Source organism: Mesoplodon bidens, assembly GCF_964165515.1.
Source record: "Mesoplodon bidens genome assembly, chromosome: 17".
NCBI lineage: Eukaryota > Metazoa > Chordata > Mammalia > Artiodactyla > Ziphiidae > Mesoplodon > Mesoplodon bidens.
The window spans coordinates 23579267-23599653 of record NC_138174.1 but is presented as its reverse complement, the minus strand read 5'-3'; the positions used below and the strand labels follow the sequence as shown (position 1 = coordinate 23599653).

Genomic DNA, 20387 nt, shown 5'->3' with positions numbered 1-20387 from the left:
GCTCATCCACAAAGAAATGCATGATGTAGGAACCATATTTCTGGGAAATACTTGAAAGTTTTGTTTTGTTCCTTGAAAGTTTTAAGAAATGGAAACTTTTCCCAGTTTATAAAAACAATATTGAAATAATTTCCTTGATGTTGAGTTTTATTCCTAAAACTGTTTTTAAACTGTTAGCCCTCGCTAGTACTTGTTTCCTAGAAATAATAATAATAATAATAATAATAATAATAATAATACCCTAAGAGGTTGAGAGAATCAAATGAAAGAATTTGTAAACTATATAGCCCTATATAATATGATTTCAAACATATGAAGATCAAAGGCAGAATAAGGTAAATCCAGGAGTTAGGGAGGGTCTTTGACATGGAATTGGAGATTTTTATTTTTTAAGTTTGTGGGCATTATGAAAGTCTGGAAAAAAATCAAATTATTACTCTGCCATACAGATCTCCAGGAAGAAAAATTAATACACATTAAAACCACATGAGTTGTATTAGTTTTCTATTGCTGCTATAACAACCATGAACTTAATAGCTTAAAACAACATAAATTTGTTAATAATCTTACAGTTCTGGAGGTCAGAAGTCCAAAACGGGTCTAACAGGGCTAAAATAATATATTGATGTTGAGGGAAATTGGCAGACTCCAGTACCAGTAGCAGCTGTTATGTCCACAAGGCTTTTAGGTAGCTAGCAATATGAGTCCCGTCCAAAGACTACAGCAGGGACTTTACTTCTTTCTACCCCTACAATATGCACTCTATTTCCAGAATCACATCTTCTGTTTGCATGCTCTGCTATCCTAAGATGTCAGTCATCTATCTGTTCAGTGTAGGAGTTAGGGGTACCACAGTTATGGTTTTGTAGCTCCTACCCATATGTTTAGTCTCTTTTATCCAATGGCCTTTCTCTACTTCAAGCCAACAATGGCAGGCTCAGTCTTTCTACTGCTCCATCTCTTCATGCTCTCAATCTTCTCTCTCCCTCTTCCAAGTTAAGGACCCTTATGGTAACACTGGACCCACCTGAAAAATGCAGGATACACTCTCTCTACTTGAAAGTAAGTTGATGAGCAACCTTAATTCCACCTGCAAACTTAGCTCCCCTTTGCCATGTAACAGAACATCTCCCTAGGTTCCAGGGATTAGAATGTGGAAGAGGAGGGGAGGGGGCATTTTTCTGCCTACCACATGGGTTGTAATCTACTTTTAAATCAGTAAGTATCAGACACATAATGTGCCAGATAATTCATAAAATCCTTGCCCTCGCTGCCAAGCCCTCTGAAGCTTGGTTTGGGAATGTGGTGGGGCGGGGGGCGGAGGCAGTGAAAGGAGGACCTCTTTCCTTTCGGGCAAAGCAGTGGTGTGCTGATAAGCTTAACAACCAGCTCTAGCAGGGAGGAGGAGGGGAGGTTGATTTGTAGCATTTACTGATTTCTGTGGTGAAAATACTCCTCATGGTCAGTTTCAGTCTACCAACATGAAGTCCGCTAGCCCACAAAATAGAACAATCCACTCTCATGAGCCAGGACAAGGAGGCCCCAGTACACCACTGGAAGAATACATAACATCAACATACTCTAATGTAGGGAATACAAGTTTAACTGAAGCATCCCAGTGGCCTCTCCAAAGTTCCCCTTAACCCACAGGATTAACTCTTCCTGGATCCCATTGACATGATCAGAGGCTAAAGAGCTGGCTGCCTTTCATACCTTTGTGCGTATTAAGGATCCATATGTGCTGGCAGGGAGTACAATTTACTCTCCCCTCACTCACACACAGGTGGTGACCAATCAGAAAGAGACCCAGTGTTCCCTGGTGACCCCTCCTGGGAGAGGACAAACTGAAGGTCAAGGGGGATTAAGACCAAGAGGCCAAGTTAGAGGTTCTAGGGTGGCAATAGGCTCTTGGATTCGACTTGGCTCATAGCTCCTGGACAGCAGCCATGTGCCTAAGGGGGACGGTGGTATTTTGTAAGCTGGTGTCCATGTGTGTGTTTGCTGTGCATTTTAAGGAATAAATGCTCCATAAGCACAGCCATTATCGCTTCCCTTGGCCATTTTCACACTGGCAATGTGAAGTATGCCATTTCTAGGTGGCTAATGTCCATTTCTCTTTTATATGACACAAGCTATTAAATGGGCTCACATCTGGTATGAAAAGCAACAGATTTATATACAACAGGGAGAGCTAGGTCAGGGTGGCAGTCCGGGCCAATTAGCCAGAGAAATCAAGTCTGTGGAAGGACCAGAGTGGGCTGCTCCTTCTCTTGTAAGGCAATTTAGATTAATGCTCCTCAAACCGGTATGTGTACAAGAATCACCTGGGGATCTTGTTAAAATGCAGGTTCTGTTTCAGAAGGTCTGGGGTGGGATTTGAGATTCTGTATGTCTAATAAGTGATATCAAGGCTGCTGGTTCAAGGACCACATTTTGAATGGGATGGATCTATACATAGCAACTCCCTCTCCCCCATCTCTCACTTTTGGACAAATTTATACCAATAATCATTACATTTGTCATGTTAGAAAAGCCAACCCAGTTAAGACTTCTGTAGTTAATGATTGCTGTACATCTGGTGTTACAGTATAACTTGGAAAAGGAGGGAATGCTGCTTTTACTCAATGTTAAAGAAAACTGTTTCAGCCATTAACATTTCTGAATAGTATACATAATTTGACCAAAGAAAAAATGAGCTATAAATGACCCACAAGCCAGCCATTTATGGGTATTAAATGACAACTAATAAATCACTTTTAGGATAAGAGTTTACAACACAATTCTTTAGGATCTGCAAGCCCCTTAAATAGATTTGATGATTTTCTTAGTTGCACCTGAAATACAGAATGATTATGCTATATAAAGGGAATACCTTCTCTACAATCACAAGACTGAAGTGTGAACCTTCCTTTGAAAGAAAAAATGGGGCGGGGGTGGGGTTGAATGGAAAAGAGTGAGGAACAAAGAGGTAGAAAGAGAGAGAAAGGTTTTAAAAAGTTATTATGAGAACTTTTTCAATGAAGGTATAATAGATGATGACTTGGAAGTGAGCTGCTGAATCAAATTTAGTAAACAAAGTACCTATACTCTTTTTTTTATACCTCCAGCATTTCAATTCCTCATGTGTAAGTCCAATCTTATCTCTACCCCAGAGCCTACATCTTTACAGATGTAGCATCTCTACAGATGTAGCATCTCTACATCTACACATGTTCCCAGCCTTGAGAGACAAGGAGGTGGGGCTTACAGACTCATTTTATAGGAATAGTTCAGAGAGGGGTAGGGGCCTGTCCAAGGTCACACAGCACAACAGGACACCTGGCAAGAAAGACTTAGTTTGCTCCCCAGCCAGGTAGAGAGCTCCTCGGGGAAAGAAAAGACTAACACTCTTGCACATTCCACAAGCCACCAGCTTTGGGCTTCATTAATTCTAGTAAAAGTATCTATTGCTTGGTAACCAGGTTTAAATTTTGACCAACACTCAATCTTTAAGAGGAAAAAAAGAGAAGGATGAAGAGAGATACAGACAGCAAGAAAAATAATTGTGTTTTCATGACATAAACCTGCAGCAGATGTCATACTTGGTCATCGGTGATTCAACCTCTTGCCCCCAGACCTCCAACACTTAAAACCTACTACAGCTTAGGACTTTGTGGGGAATGGGAGCAGGAGTGGGGGGGGGGAATGGGGAAAGAAGAACAGTACATTCTTCCTTCTCTAGCAGATGATCATTTTTAAGAGATTCTTCTCCCCAAGCCCCAGAAAGAGTATCAAAACTAAAAACATCAGTTTGAGGTTTGAAATAGATCATATCACTAATACTGAAATGTAAATGCATGCTTTTTCTTTATCAGTGAGAGAGGTATGTTCACCTATTTAACACTCACCCTGGAAAATTCAATATTTGGATATAAATATGATAGTGTACCACTGGTGGCCATTGTTACCAACTGCTGTGCCTTCCGGCCAAATACACAGCTACTCCTTTGATCACTTACCTGGGAGGCGAGAGAGTGTGATGACAAAGAACTCTAGCTCTGAGATCAGTCAGACTGGATTCAAACCCTACTTCTGTTTACTGGCTATGAGTCCTTGGTCAAGTTACCTAATCCTCTGTCAGTTTCATTTGCAAACTTGGGTAATAAGAATATTATACACTTCATAGGCTCTTGTGAGGATTAAACACTTTGTATATGAACAGTGTCTAGAGAGAACCTGGCCCATCAGAAGCCCTCAGTAAATGCTGACTCACCATTCTCTCCAATGTCTTACCTTTTCTCTCTGAACTGCCTTCATTTTTTGGATTTCGGCTTCTTCAGCTTCCCTCTTGATTCTTATATATTCTTCTCTTTTTAGCTAAATTGTATTGAGATTACAGAAGACAAAAAGCAGTTACTATTTTTCAGTCTGAACCAATGGAACACAAAATTATGATGAAAGGAAGAGCTTCAAGATGGCGGAAGAGTAAGACATGGAGATCACCTTCCTCCCCACAAATACATCAGAAATATATCTACATGTGGAACAACTCCTACTGAACGCTGGCAGAAGACCTCAGACCTCCCAAAAGGCAAGAAACTCCCCACATACCTGGGTTGGGCAAAAGAAAAAAGAATAAACAGAGACAAAAGGATAGGGACGGGACCTGCACCAGTGGGATGGAGCTGTGAAGGAGGAAAGGTTTCCACACACTAGAAGCCCCTTCGCGGGCGGAGACTGTGGGGGCAGAGGGGGGAAGCTTCGGAGCCGCGGAGGAGAGCACAGCAACAGGGGTGCGGAGGGCAAAGCACAGAGATTCCCACACAGAGGATGGGTGCCGAACAGCACACACCAGCCCGAGAGGCTTGTCTGCTCACCCGCCGGGGCGGGCGGGGCTGGGAGCTGAGGCTCGGGCTTCGGAGGTCGAATCCCAGGGACAGGAAAGGGGTTGGCGGTGTGAACACAGCCTGAAGGGGCTAGTGCACCATGGCTAGCCGGGAGGGAGCCCGGGAAAAAGTCTGGAGCTGCCGAAGAGGCAAGAGACATTTTCTTGCCTCTTTGTTTCCTGGTGCGCGAGGGGATTAAGAGCGCTGCTTAAAGGAGCTCCAGAGACGGGCGTGAGCCACGGCTAACACCACGGACCCCAGAGACGGGCGTGGGACGCTGGGGCTGCTGCCACCGCCACGAGGCCTGTGTGCGAGCACAGGTCACTGTCCACACCTCACCTCCCAGGAGCCTGTGCAGCCCTCCACTGCCAGGGTCCCATGATCCAGGGACAGCTTCCCCGAGAGAACACATGGCGCGCCTCAGGCTGGTGCAACGTCACGCCAGCCTCTGCCGCCACAGGCTCACCCCGCATCCGTACCGCTCCCTCCCCGCGGCCTGAGTGAGCCAGAGCCCCCAAATGAACTGCTCCTTTAACCCCGTCCTGTCTGAGCAAAGAACAGACGCCCTCAGGCGACCTACACGCAGAGGCGGGGCCAAATGCAAAGCTGATGGAGGAGCTGTGCGAACACAGAAGAGAAATGGAAATCTCTACCAGCAGCCTCAGGAGCAGCGAATTAAATCTCCACAATCAACTTGATGTACCCTGCATCTGTGGAATACCTGAATAGACAACAAATCATCCCAAATTGAGGTGGACTTTGGGAGCAACGATATATTTTTTTTCCCTTTTTCTCTTTTTGAGAGTGTGTATGTGTATGCTTCTGTGTGTGATTTTGTCTGTACAGCTTTGCTTTTATACCATTTGTCCTAGGGTTCGGTCTCTCTGTCTTTTTTTTTTTTTTATAGCAGTGTTTTTAGCACTTATTATCATTGGTGGATTTGTGTTTTGGTTAGGTTGCTCTCTTCTTTCTTTTTATTACTTTAAAAAATATTTTTTAATTATTATTTTTATTTTTTATTTTAATTTAATTCTATTTTTTTCTTTCTCCCTTCCTTCCTTCCTTCATTCCTCCCTCCATCCCTCCCTCCCTCTCTCTCTCTTTCTTTCTTTCCTTCTCTCCCTTTTTTTCTGAGCCGTGTGGATGACATACTCTTGGTGCTCCAGCCAGGTGTCAGTGCTGTGCCTCTGAGGTGAGAGAGCCAACTCCAGGTCACTGGTCCACAAGAGACCTCCCAGCTCCACATAATATCAAACGGCGAAAATCTCCCAGAGATCTCCATCTCAACGCCAAGACCCAGCTTCACTCAACGACTAGCAAGCTACAGTGTTGGACACCCTATGCCAAACAACTAGCAAGACAGGAACACAAACCCACCCATTAGCAGAGAGGCTGCCTAAAATCATAATAAGGTTACAGACAACCCAAAACACACCACCAGACGTGGTCCTGCCCACCAGAAAGACAAGATCCAGCCTCATGCACCAGAACACAGGCACTAGTCCCCTCCACCAGGAAGCCTACACAACCCACTGAACCAACCTTAGCCACTGGGGACAGACACCAAAAACAATGGGAACTACGAACCTGCAGCCTGTGAAAAGGAGACCCCACACACAGTAAGTTACGCAAAATGAAAAGAAAGAGAAACACACAACAGACGAAGGAGCAAGGTAAAAAACCCATCAGACATAACAAATGAAGAAGAAATAGGCAGTCTACCTGAAAAAGAATTCAGGAGAATGATAGTAAAGATGATCCAAAACCTTGGAAATAGAATGGAGAAAATACAAGAAACGTTTAACAAGGACCTAGAAGAACTAAAGAGCAAACAAACAGTGATGAACAACACAGTAAATGAAATTAAAATTCTCTAGAAGGGATCAATAGCAGAATAACTGAGGCAGAAAAACGGATCAGTGACCTGGAAGATAAAATAGTAGAAATAACTACTGCAGAGCAGAATAAAGAAAACAAATGAAAAGAACTGAGGACAGTCTCAGAGACCTCTTGGACAACATTAAATGCACCAACATTCGAATTATAGGGGTCCCAGAAGAAGAAGAGAAAAAGAAAGGGACTGAGAAAATATTTCAAGAGATTATAGTTGAAAACTTCCCTAATATGGGAAAGGAAATAGTTAATCAAGTCCAGGAAGCACAGAGAGTCCCATACAGGATAAATCCAAGGAGAAAGACACCAAGACACATATTAATCAAACTATCAAAAATTAAATACAAAGAAAAAATATTAAAAGCAGCAAGGGAAAAACAACAAATAACATACAAGGGAATCCCCATAAGGTTAACAGCTGATCTCTCAGAAGAAACTCTGCAAGCCAGAAGGGACTGGCAGGATGTATTTAAAGTGATGAAGGGGAAAAACCTACAACCAAGATTACTATACCCAGCAAGAATCTCATTCAGATTTGACAGAGAAATTAAAACCTTTACAGACAAGCAAAAGCTAAGAGAATTCAGCACCACCAAACCAGCTTTACAACAAATGCTAAAGGAACTTCTCTAGGCAGGAAACACAAGAGAAGGAAAAGACCTATAATAACAAACCCAAAACAATTAAGAAAATGGTTAACAGGAACATACATATTGATAACGACCTTAAATGTAAATGCATTAACTGCTCCAACCAAAAGACATAGACTGGCTGAATGGATACGAAAACAAGACCCGTATATATGCTGTCTACAAGAGACCCACTTCAGACCTAGGGATACATAAGACTGAAAGTGAGGGGATGGAAAGAGATATTCCATGCTAATGGAAATCAAAAGAAAGCTGGAGAAGCAATTCTCATATCAGACAAAATAGACTTTAAAACAATGACTATTACAAGAGACAAAGAAGGACACTACATGATGATGAAGGGATCAATCCAAGAATAAGATATAACAATTGTAAATATTTATGTACCCAACGTAGGAGCACCTCAATACTTAAGGCAAATGTTAACAGCCATAAAGGGGAAATCGACAGTAACACAATCATAGTAGGGGACTTTAACACACCACTTTCACCAATGGACAGATCATCCAAAATGAAAATAAATAAGGAAACACAAGCTTTAAATGATACATTAAACAATATGGACTTAGTTGATATTTATAGGACATTCCATCCAAAAACAACAGAATACATTTTCTTCTCAAGTGCTCATGGAACATTCTCCAGGATAGATCATATCTTGGGTCACAAATCAAGCTTTGGTAAATTTAAGAAAATTGAAATCGTATCAATTATCTTTTCCAACCACAATGCTATGTGACTAGATATCAATTACAGAAAAAATCTGTAAAAAATACAAACACATGGAAGCTAAACAACACACTACGTAATAACCAAGAGATCACTGAAGAAATCAAAGAGGAAATCAAAAAATACCTAGAAACAAATGACAATGAAAACACGACATCCCAAAACCTATGAGATGCAGCAAAAGCAGTTCTAAGAGGGAAGTTTATAGCATTACAAGCCTAGCTTAAGAAAGAAGAAACATCTCAAACAATCTAACCATACACCTAAAGCATTTACAGAAAGAGAAACAAAAACATCCCAAAGTTAGCAGAAGGAAAGAAATCATAAAGATCTGATCAGAAATAAATGTAAAAGAAATGAAGGAAACGATAGCAAAGATCAATAAAACTAAAAACTGGTTCTTCGAGAAGATAAAATTGATAAACCATTAGCCAGACTCATCAAGAAAAAAAGGGAGAAGACTCAAATCAATAGAATTAGAAATGAAAAAGGAGAAGTAATAACTGACACTGCAGAAATACAAAGGATCATGAGAGATTACTACAAGCAACTCTATGCCAATAAAATGGACAACCTGGAAGAAATGGACAAATTCTTAGAAATGCACAACCTTCTGAGCCTGAACCAGGAAGAAATAGAAAATATGAACCGGCCAATCACAAGCACTGAAATTAAAACTGTGATTAAAAATCTTCCAAGAAATAAAAGCCCAAGACCAGATGGCTTCACAGGCAAATTCTATCAAACATTTAGAGAAGAGCTAACACCTGTCCTTCTCAAACTCTTCCAAAATATAGCAGACGGACGAACACTCCCAAACTCATTCTACGAGGCCACCATCACCCTGATACCAAAACCAAAGATGTCACAAAGAAAGAAAACTACAGGCCAGTATCACTGATGAACATAGATGCAAAAATCCTCAACAAAATACTAGCAAACAGACTCCAACAGCACACTAAAAGGACCATACACCATGATCAACTGGGGTTTATCCCAGGAATGCAAGGATTCTTCAATATACGCCAAGTCAATCAATGTGATACACCATATTAACAAACTGAGGAGAAAAACCATATGATCATCTCAATAGATGCAGAGAAAGCTTTCAACAAAATTCAACACCCATTTATGAAAAAAACCCTCCAGAAAGCAGGCATAGAGGCAACTTACCTCAACATAATAAAGGCCATATATGACAAACCCACAGCCAACATCGTTCTCGATCATGAAGAACTGAAACCATTTCCTCTAAAATCAGAAACAAGACAAGGTTGCCCACTCTCACCACTCTTATTCAACATACTTTTGGAAGTTTTAGCCACAGCAATCAGAGAAGAAAAAGAAATAAAAGGAATCCAAATTGGAAAAGAAGTAAAGCTGTCACTGTTTGCAGATGACATGATACTATACAGAGAATCCTAAACATGCTACCAGAAAACTACTAGAGCTAATCAATGAATTTGGTAAAGTAGCAGGATACAAAAGTAATGCAGAGAAATCTCTTGCATTCCTATACACTGATGATTAAAAATCTGAAAGTGAAATTAAGAAAACACTTTACCACTGCAACAAAAAGAATAAAATATCTAGGAATAAACCTACCTAAGGAGACAAAAGACCTGTATGCAGAAAATTATAAGACACTGATGAAAGAAATTAAAGATGATACAAATAGATGGAGAGATATACCATGTTCTTGGATTGGAAGAATCAACATTGTGAAAATGACTATACTACCCAAAGCAATCTACAGATTCAATGCAATCCCTACCAAACTACCACTGGCATTTTTCACAGAACTACAACAAAAAATTGCACAATTTGTATGGAAACACAAAAAAAACCTGAATAGCCAAATTAATCTTGAGAAAGAAAAATGAAGCTGGAGGAATCAGGCTCCCGGACTTCAGACTATACTACAAAGCTACAGTAATCAAGACAGTATGGTACTAACACAAAAACAGAAATATAGATCAATGGAACAGGATAGAAAGCCCAGAGATAAACCCACGCACATATGGTCACCTTATCCTTGATAAATGAGGCAAGAATACACAATGGAGAAAAGACACCCTCTTCAGTAAGTGATGCTGGGAAAACTGCACAGCTACAAGTAAAAGAATGAAATTAGAACACTCCCTAACACCATACACAAAAATAAACTCAAAATGGACTAAAGACCTAAATGTAAGGCCAGACACTATCAAACTCTTACAGGAAAACATAGGCAGAAGACTCTATGACAGAAATCACAGCAAGATCCTTTTTGACCTACCTCCTAGAGAAGTGGAAATAAAAGCAAAAATAAACAAATGGGACCTAATGAAACTTAATAGCTTTTGCACAGCAAAGGAAATCATAAACAAGATGAAAAGACAACCCTCAGAAGGGGAGAAAATATTTGCAAATGAAGCAACTGACAAAGGATTAATCTCCAAAATTTACAAGCAGCTCATGCAGCTCAATATCAATAAAACAAACAACCCAATCCAAAAATGGGCAGAAGACCTAAATAGACATTTCTCCAAAGAAGATATACAGATTGCCAATAAACACATGAAAGAATGTTCAACATCATTAATCATTAGAGAAATGCAAATCAAAACTACAATGAGATATCATCTCACACCAGTCAGAATGGCCATCATCAAAAAAATCTACAAACAATAAATGCTGGAGAGGGTGTGGAGAAAAGGTCCAACCGTCTTACACTGTTGGTGGGAATGTAAATTGATACAGCCACGATGGAGAACAGTATGGAGGTTCCTTAAAAAGCTAAAAATAGAACTACCATGTGACCCAGCAATCCCACTACTGGGCATATACCCTGAGAAAACCATAATTCAAAAAGAGTCATGTACCACAATATTCACTGCAGCTCTATTTACAATAGCCAGGACATGGAAGCAACCTAAGTGTCCACCAGCAGATGAATGGATAAAGAAGATGTGGCACATATATACAATGGAATATTACTCAGCCATAAAAATTGAGTAATTTGTAGTGAGGTGGATGGACCTAGAGTCTGTCATACAGAGTGAAGTAAGTCAGAAAGAGAAAAACAAATACCATATGCCAACACATATATATGGAATCTAAAAAAAAAAAAAGGCCATGAAGAACCTAGGGGCAAGATGGGAATAAAGACACAGACCTACTGGAGAATGGACTTGAGGATATGGGGAGGGGGAAGGGTAAGATGGGACAAAGTGAGAGAGTGGCATGGACATATATACACTACCAAATGTAAAACAGATAGCTAGTGGGAAGCAGCCGCATAGCACAGGGAGATCAGCTCGGTGCTTTGTGACCACCTAGATGTTGGGATAGGGAGGGTGGGAGGGAGGGAGAGGCAAGAGGGAAGAGATATGGGGATATATGTACATGTATAACTGATTCACTTTGTTATAAAGCAGAAACTAACACACCATTGTAAAGCAGTTATACTGCAATAAAGATGTTAAAAAAATTATGATGAAAGGCAAATTACAGTATTTTTTGTGCTGTAGCACGCCATGATTATAGGTTGGTTCTTTGAGCTACTTAGGTCACAGATGATGGTCAGGCCACATCTGCTGCCCATGAAATTTCTTTTGTGTTTCTTCCTTGGTATCTGTCTTTCTGTCTCCACTGTACCCAACCCATCTCCACCAGGTTGGAGAGAAGAAAGGGCAGGTAATTTTTCCTGATTATAAAACTCAGAGTTCACTATTAAAAAAAAAAATTGCTGAAATCTTAAAAAAATTTGTAGTACTTTCAGGACTGGATTGGAGTAAACAGATCCGTGTTCTTGGAACCTGAATATTCTAAATATAGTAGAGACTTAAACTAGTGGGGAAAAACCCCTTTACCAAAGGTCTCACTGACTGATAGACAGCTTGGGTGAGAATTTGCAGTATTTATCCCTTCACTTCTCACATCCTGACTTCTTCGATTTTTGAGACTTTCTTTTGCAGTTTGCTTGAAGGTTTTATGCTTTTGATAAAGTTACTGTGTTATTTCATGGTTACTTTGAAAGTGCCGGTACTCTAATTTCTTGCCAAATTTAAGCTAAAAGAAATGGATTCTGACCTTTTTCTGGTATTTAGATTGTATCAGTTGAAGTTGTTGTCTCTGCCTGACTTCAACCTCTGACTGGTTTCCACCTAAGGAAAAAAAAAAGTCATGAAGGTAAAACATGAATGTTAAGCTGAATTGTCAGCCATCAAAGACTAATTAAGTACATGATACGTCTACACCATGAGTTTAACATTTTCATACCCCTGGAAATAAGGACATAACTGAAACCGAGTCCCCCTAAAACCGAGTTCCTCTGCTGAGTTTATGATTAACCTCTCCACCCAAAACGTTACTCCCTTTCTTGTCCAACACCTGTTCTCCTCAAGATTAAAGAGTATCAAAGAAAAGGAGGAACTGTAACTGAGCAAGGCCCTATGGGTTCTTCCCGGGACAGACCCCTCCCCTGTATCCTCTGCTTTAGCTCCTCCGTGAAGTACCTAGAGAACAGTACCTGATGCACATTTCCTGAGTTGTTTTACAGATGCTAAAACCAACATCAAATGGAAGATGTAAGCACATGATGACCATGAGCACACAGCCCCCAAGCCTTCTGGAGCCTAAGGACTGACCATGTTAACCCCTGTGACACAGCCAGCCCTGTTACCTCACCGTCAACCAATCAGAATTGTGCACAAGCTGATCACTCCCCTTCCTCACCTGGCCTTTCAAAATGCTTTCCTGAGACCCATCAGGGAGTTCAGGTTTTTTGAGCACTAGCTGTCCCCACCTCCTTGGCTGATGATGCCTTACTGCACTGCACTTCCCTTCATCACAACCCAGCGTCAGTAGCTTGGCTTTACTGCGCATGGGTGAGCAGGCCCAAATATGGTTCAGTAACATAACCAGTTGTTTAAATAAGACATTAAACAATCATAATTGCATAAAAGAGAAAGAGCTGGACAGAAAGATAAGGCCATATTCCCCCAAGAAGAGGACAATACTACTAAGGTTTTCCAATCACGTAGGTATTCAAAATCACACCTGAAGGTCCATGCTAAATAATAAGAAATAGTGCTCTGGACATTCCAGAACATTCTTTCTGCTAGAGTATGACCATTCCTTAACCTAATAAAGATGATGATCAGTGATGCTCCCAATGTTTTTCTTCTTCTGACTCTATTGCCCTGTATTCAAGTAGTGAAAGCTCAGGAAAGCCTCAGAGGTCTTGCCATGAGACGAGTATACAGTCTTTATAACACAGTTTTTAAAAGTACAATGGGAATATTCTAATTAAAATTGATTGTCAATCCATACTATTTATTGTTCTTTAGGTATTCAAGAGAAAAATATGGATGTTAGGTCATTCGTCTGCTCTCTCTTAAACTTATAATAACTGGGGGCCAGAAATCCTTGCAGTTTGACAATCATCTAAGAATTACTGTTTTGGGATTTCTCAGTGTTTATGCAAGCTTGGCGTGCATATTTTAAAGATTCCTTTGAAATAATTCTCCAGTGATTTGGTCACTAAAAGTATCAGTTCTTTGAAAGATTCACTTGCACAGAAGATGCAGTAAAGCAATTTGCATTCATCATAGTTGTTATAATTGAACAGATAAAGACACCACAGAGACTTCTGAGTCCCAAAAGCTCTATAATACCTGTTTGGTCTTGGCCCTAAGGAAAGAAACAGTGAGGGCTATTGAGGCTTTTATCTAATGTTACAGCCACTTTCAGTATCTCCTAGAACCATTCCAATATTTTACAGGGTAGAGGAATAGAGGAGGAGTTGAGAATTTAAAAATGGAGAAAGTTGGACGTTCCTGGCAGTCCAGTGGTTAAGACTCCATGATTCCACTGCAGGGGGCACGGGTTCAATCCCTCATCAGGGAACTAAGATCCCACATGCCGCGTGGCGTGGCCAAAAATTAAAAAATTAAAATAAAAATGGAGAAAGATGTATAAGCATTTGCAGGTTTTCTTTAAAACTCATCTCAAAGTTTAAAACATTCTAGAATTCTTTTCTACTCGCTACCCTCTTCCCCCTTGACCATTCCTAGGTACACCATATAGCAGAACTCCTGCTCTTTTTTGGTTAAGGCCCCAAGACAGTAGGCACCAACAACTCCAAATCCCCAAGGCAAGTGCTTGGCTCCCTAGGCAGGATCTGCAAGGGTGTAACTGAAAACCAGTTTGGGGAACCTTAATTGGCAACTACCTTCAGTCTATAAAAGAGGTTAGCTAGGTCAAAGGAAGGTAGAAATCAGAGAAAAGATGTCTTTGTGAATTTCATCTTCTCTGTGTATGTGTTTGGGGAAGGAGGAATCTTCACATCAATGTAAGTAAGAGAGGTTTAATGAAAATCACTTGAAGGGCTCAATCTGTGTCCCCAAGAGACCGAGGGACCTCGTGGACCCATGCTTAGGAAGGTCAGAACCAAAAGGCACATGGCTGTTCTCATGTGGCTACTCAGACTGGTCATAAAGAAGAGATGGCTGCAGGGCAAATGGCCTGTATCCCCAGAGTTTGTGGGAAGAATGCACAAGTGTTTCCTGCACTCCCAATCTGGTTGTCACGAAAGAGAATGCCAATCTAAAGTCATCTTAAAGGGACTTGCCCTGGATTTCCCTGGCAGTCCAGTGGTTAAGACTCTGCACTTCCACTGCAAGGGCCACGGGTTCGATCCCTGGTTGGGGAACTAAGATCCTGCATGCCACATGGCATGGCCAAATAAATTAAAAAGGGCCTTGCCCATGTGGGCCACCCAGAGGTACAATGGAGCTCTACAAAGACAGTCCAGCTACCAAGAGCCAGCGGTGAAGCCAAGCACTGCCAGCAGGAAAAAGTATGATATCTATCAAGGAAGTCCAGGTGAGACATGGCCGGCAGGCAAGGAGGGACCCTGAAGAACTCCAAGAACCCCAGGGGTGAGATGCACAGTAAACACACACCAAAACTTGAAGAAACTGGGATCGGTGCACTATAGACCCTAACCTCTCCTTCTCCCTTTGACCCATGAGGAGTCAGAATCTGGGAACAGTGGAGTCAGTAGTGAAAAATTCAGCCACACCCCATTTCCTTTGCCAACTTTCTATCCAAAATAGACCTGGGCTGGAGCAGGGAAGAAGCTTTCATCTCTATCAGTAACAGAGTTTTGACCAGTATTTAGGACTAAACTTAATTACTGAAATGACACTGATTTTATGCCTAGAATTAGCTGGACAACTTTATTATTTGAGAAATACCAAAAAAATCTAACTTCATCCAAAGAACATAAGAAAAAGTAGACCCACATAGCTGGTGTGAGGGGGCCAGTTAGGAAGGACAAAGCTGTCTCCAGGTTCCACCCCTCAAATGCAGCTTATTCAGCAAAAAGGTGACACAAGATTAACCCCTCTCATGAAATACAGTGGGAGGATGATGATACTATTACTTGCACTCACTAAATGATTACCAAATTAGGTTATTTTTACCTACATCTTGGAAAAAATACTTCTTGACAACTACTATGAGGGACTTCCCTGGCGGTCCAGTGGTTAAGACTCTGCACTTCCACTGCAGGGGGCGTGGGTTCGATTCCTGGTAGGGAAACTAAGATCCCGCATGCCACACAGTGCAGCCAGAATAATAAATAAATAGATAAAAAACACTGTGAGAGTAAGTGGCCTCTGACTCGTAACACATTTGTGTGAACTAAATCTGTGGGAACTGTGTGTCCAGCCCTTTAAGCTCTCAGCTGCTTCTGGAAGAGAAAAGAGAAGATGTGAATGATTCCCATTAGAGAGGTTCCCTGTTGAATGATTCAAACACCAGGCAAAGGCAGCACAGACAATTCATCACACTGCCACGTGTTCCAGAGGCCCAAAAGTCTCTATTTGTGAATGAAAACACAGGCGATGTTCTCTTTATACCCACCCTGTGTCCCCAGCCCACTCGCATCTTAGTGTTGGAATTGACTCTCCATTCATTCTTTTTCCCATAACCAGTTAACTGCCATGATTAATATGCTTGTGATAGCACTAATCTGGATGGGAGCAAAAGCTATGACAGGGCATATGCAGCGCCCAGGTAAGCTTTCTTCAGAGCTGATCAACTAAGAGGCTCTAAATTACTTGGCAATTAAGCCATCCTTTTATTCCCACATAACTGTGGCATCATCCATTTGCTACTTGCAGAAAATCAGAAACAGCGGTATACCTGCATACTTTTGACTTTAAGTGCATGTTTTGACATTAAATGCATTCCATTTCAAGCAGCACAATGGTCCAATGACCTATAACGTACATTGAAAGACAGATGTGGGCAAGGTGCTAACAGGATCCTTGGGTGGCCCTGTCCTTCCGCATTCAAGCACCTGGCTTGCTGGCTTACCTAGCTGCGTGGGTGCCAGGTTAATGGGCTTCATCCTCTGTTGTTCCTTCCACCTCTCCAGGTCCTCCAGCTCTTTTGCAGCCACTAAGCCAGGTGAGAAATATCAAATCATCAATTATTAGAGCGTGAAAAGGGAACTGCTCCCTTGAAAGCATAACAGACCACCATCAGATGGACAATTAACTACATGCAAGCATGAGTGGACGAGATATCCAGGAAAGGAAGACACCACCCACCCACTCCTAACCCCTTGGGCTCACCCTAAGGCACTTTCTCTCCAAGAGTCTTCACAGAAGGTTCAAATTTGAAAACTGGGGCTTCCCTGGTGGTGCAGGGGTTAAGAATCCACCTACCAATGAAGGGGACACGGGTTCGAGCCCTGGTCCGGGAAGATCCCACGTGCCACGGAGCAACTAAGCCCGTGCACCACAACTACTGAAGCCCACGCACCTAGAGCCCATGCTCCGCAACAAGAGAAGCCACTGCAATGAGAAGCCCGCACACCACAATGAAGAGTAGCCCCCGCTCACTGCAACTAAAGTATGTCCACGCGCAGCAACAAAGACCCAACGTAGCCAAAAATAAATAATTTTTTTAAAAAAATTGAAAACAACCTGAACTCCTACTAAATAAAGAAGTTCAGTTTTTCCTCCCACTCTGGCATTTTTCAAACCCTATATCATTTAATGTTAAAAGTTTCCTATAGAGAATGTGTGTGCAAAACATTCATGTGTCAATAAGAACTTTTCACACACAGTAAACACAAATCCCCATAAAATTCTAATGCCCGTATTCGCTTGATTTTAAATATTCCCCAAGCTTAATGTAACCATGAGGAACGAGGCCTCTCAGATTCCTGGCACTTGGAACCACTAGGCTGAGCCTACTCCCTGTAGAGCAGTGCTCATTCCCCAAATATACACTGACTGGCAGCAGGGGGCGCCAGAGATACTAGTTCTGTTCTTCCAATGTATGCCCGAATCTCATTAGAAGTGATTATTTCAAACGTCCATTTATAATATTTTTTAACTATTAGAGGGAAAAAAAACTTTCTGAAACATCTCAAAAATGCAGACTTCACTGAGGCTTAAAGTCCTGTTAACTATTTAAATCAAAAACTTGTAAAATGCCAGAATCTTTGGGATTCCATTGGTCACCTGCAGGCAGTGCCCACAGTCACTGTGTTAGCATAGCTGTGACTGTCATATTCTGCACAGACTCAGGTGTACCACCCAGGGGCCTACCTGTCCAGTGGAGACCTTTATAGAGCTGCTTTCCTGCTGTGCCCTTATGTCCATTGGTCATTACAAAATTAAATTTCCTATTGAGATCAAGATAGGAGAGCACAGAATCTCAGTGCTAGCCCCACAGTTGACTTGAACAAGCCTCAGAACTTCTTTGTGAATTAAATGAACTTTAGTTCTCCTTCCAACTCTAAGGTATAATACTGTAACTTTAAAGGGCAGCATTTATTTTACTGTACAACTTCAGTTAAGCATGTTATATGCCCACTAGGTACAAGGAGCACAAAAACAAGTAAGATGTAGCCCCTGCCCTCAAAGAGCTTATAATCTAAAGAAGGAAAGTGAAGTCACGAATAAAAACAGCAGAGGGTAGACTCTGATAGTTACAAAATTATGGGAACACACAGAATGAAAAAAAATTCCATTAAGAAGGAATGGGACAGGGACTTCCCTGGTGGCACAGTGGTTAAGAATCCACCTGCCAGTGCAGGGGACATGGGTTCGAGCCCTGGTCCGGGAAGATCCCATATGCCGTGGAGCAACTAAGCCCGTGCGCCACAACTACTGAGCCTGCACTCTAGAGACTGTGAGCCACAACTACTGAGCCCATGTGCCACAACTACTGAAGCCCGCACCTAGAGCCTGTGCTCTGCAACAAGAGAAGCCACCCAATGAGAAGCCCGGGAACTGCAACAAAGAGTGGACCCAGCTCACCGCAAGTAGAGAAAGCCCACGCACAGCAACAAAGACCCAACGCAGCCAAAAATAAAAATTTATAAAAAAGGAATGGGACAGGTCTAGAAAGAGACAGATTATTTTATAATCTATTTCATATATGACTTGTCTCTTTCAAAAGTGTTCTAAGTCCTGTAAGGACATCTGCAGTGAGCCCAATTTTACAGGAACTTGATAGGTGTGAAATTGTTTAAGCCCAACAGAAACCTCAGATTTATAACCATGCAATGAGCTCTGCTATTAACACAGAGAAACAAATTTAGAAGCACTAAAATAGAATAATTTTAAAAGGTATAATTAAAACTGCCAAAGTTGGGTTTCCCTGGTGGCACAGCGGTTAAGAATCTGCCTGCCAATGCAGGGGACACGGGTTTGAGCCCTGGTCTAGGAAGATCCCACATGCTGGGGAGCAACTAAGCCCGTGTGCCACAACTACTGAGCCTGCACTCTAAAGCCCGCGAGCCACAACTACTGAAGCCCACGTGCCTAAAGCCCGTGCTCCATGACAAGAGAAGCCACTGCAGTGAGAAGCCCGCGCACCACAACGAAGCGTAACCCTCGCTCGCCACAACTAGAGAGAGCCCGCGTGCAGCAACGAAGACCCAACGCAGCCAAAAATAAATATAAAAAAAATTATGTATAAAGTAACAAAAACTGTAGTTTAAAAACAAAAAAAATGAGGAGTATTTTGAATGGTAAATAAAATACATACTCCGTTGCATCTCATTTCTTCGTTTTTCATTTGGTACCATCAAGGTATATGCACCTGTGCTAGAATGAAGAGAAAAAAATCGATTATCATGAGAAATTATTAATGCATATAAAGCACCATAAATTCTTTCTGATAATATACTGTATTTATGATCATCACCATCAAATAGGTACTAGGAAAGATAATATTCCTCTTAAGACCCAGGTGTGTTCTCCAGGAGCTTACAATCTATCTGGTAAAGTAAAACAAGTGCACACGGCCACATATGGAAATATAAAGCAGTTGATGAAGAATGACAAGTGACTTCTTCAGGGTCAGCTCTTGGTAAACTGTCTTTGTAGGGATCCACTGTGCCTCCAGGTGGCGCTCATGGGCACATCCCTTTGAGATGACTGGCATTCTCTTCCATGTCACTCACTACAGGAGTACAGGAAACACACATTTTTGGCTCCCACAAACTGGGCGTAGGGGCCATTTGCAATGCAGCCACCTCCTCCTGATGACCCATCTGAGTGGCCAGATGGCCACAGTCTTGTGTTTTGGGGCTTTGACTTCTAGGCAGGGGTCCGTTGGGCCCCTCATTCTCCTGGGGACACAGGTCGGGCACAAACAGGAATTCAGAGAAGTCACTTCAATTCTCTGGGGTGCGGGGGTGGGGAGCGGGGACCAGGGAAGACTTCATTTAAGCAAAAATATTCACCACTAAGGTGCAAGAAGTTGTTACAATATTGTGAGCTTTTGAGGGCAGAAACTGTGCTTGAGGGATCCATATAGGCCCAGCCCCTGGCACAAAGCAGCTGCTTGATGAATGTGGGCTGAATTGAAATGAAATGATGCCAGAGACCCAGTCCGTGAGTCTGTGCTGGGGGGTGGCTCTTTGTGATGATACATGTAGTCCCACAGAAGTATGAATACTTCATAGAGCAAAAATACAGCACAGCAAGACTGCAGCGTACATGTAGGTACAGTGTGAGGGGAAATGTTACGGATAAATACAATCAGCTTATAAATGTAGGTCTTTTTAAAAAAATCCCAGATACTCTTAGAAGTCTTTGTCCAACACGGAACGTACAATTTCAAAGGATAAATTAGCAAAGATTGAACAGTAGAGGCCAAAAGCGCTGATTAACAGAAGCCATTTCTTCCTTATCTCATTTTCCTAGCAGTAAGCCTTCAGCCAGCTTCAAAC

At 41.8% G+C, this 20387-nt stretch overlaps 1 protein-coding gene across 4 annotated transcripts in view; it reads right to left on the bottom strand.

Moving 5' to 3' along the window:
- The window catches only part of EPSTI1 (epithelial stromal interaction 1), a gene marked incomplete at its 3' end in the record, with an annotated part of 103424 nt that overhangs the window by 69195 nt on the left and 13842 nt on the right, over positions 1-20387 (bottom strand). For all 4 annotated transcript variants that reach the window (XM_081215079.1, XM_081215080.1, XM_081215078.1 and 1 more), the window contains exons 2-5: positions 19199-19257; positions 16508-16591; positions 12212-12285; positions 4273-4356 (exon numbers count right to left, since the gene is read on the bottom strand). In XM_081215079.1, coding sequence (XP_081071205.1) covers positions 4273-4356; positions 12212-12285; positions 16508-16591; positions 19199-19257 — 301 coding nt within the window. The remainder of the gene's footprint in view (positions 1-4272; positions 4357-12211; positions 12286-16507; positions 16592-19198; positions 19258-20387) is intronic.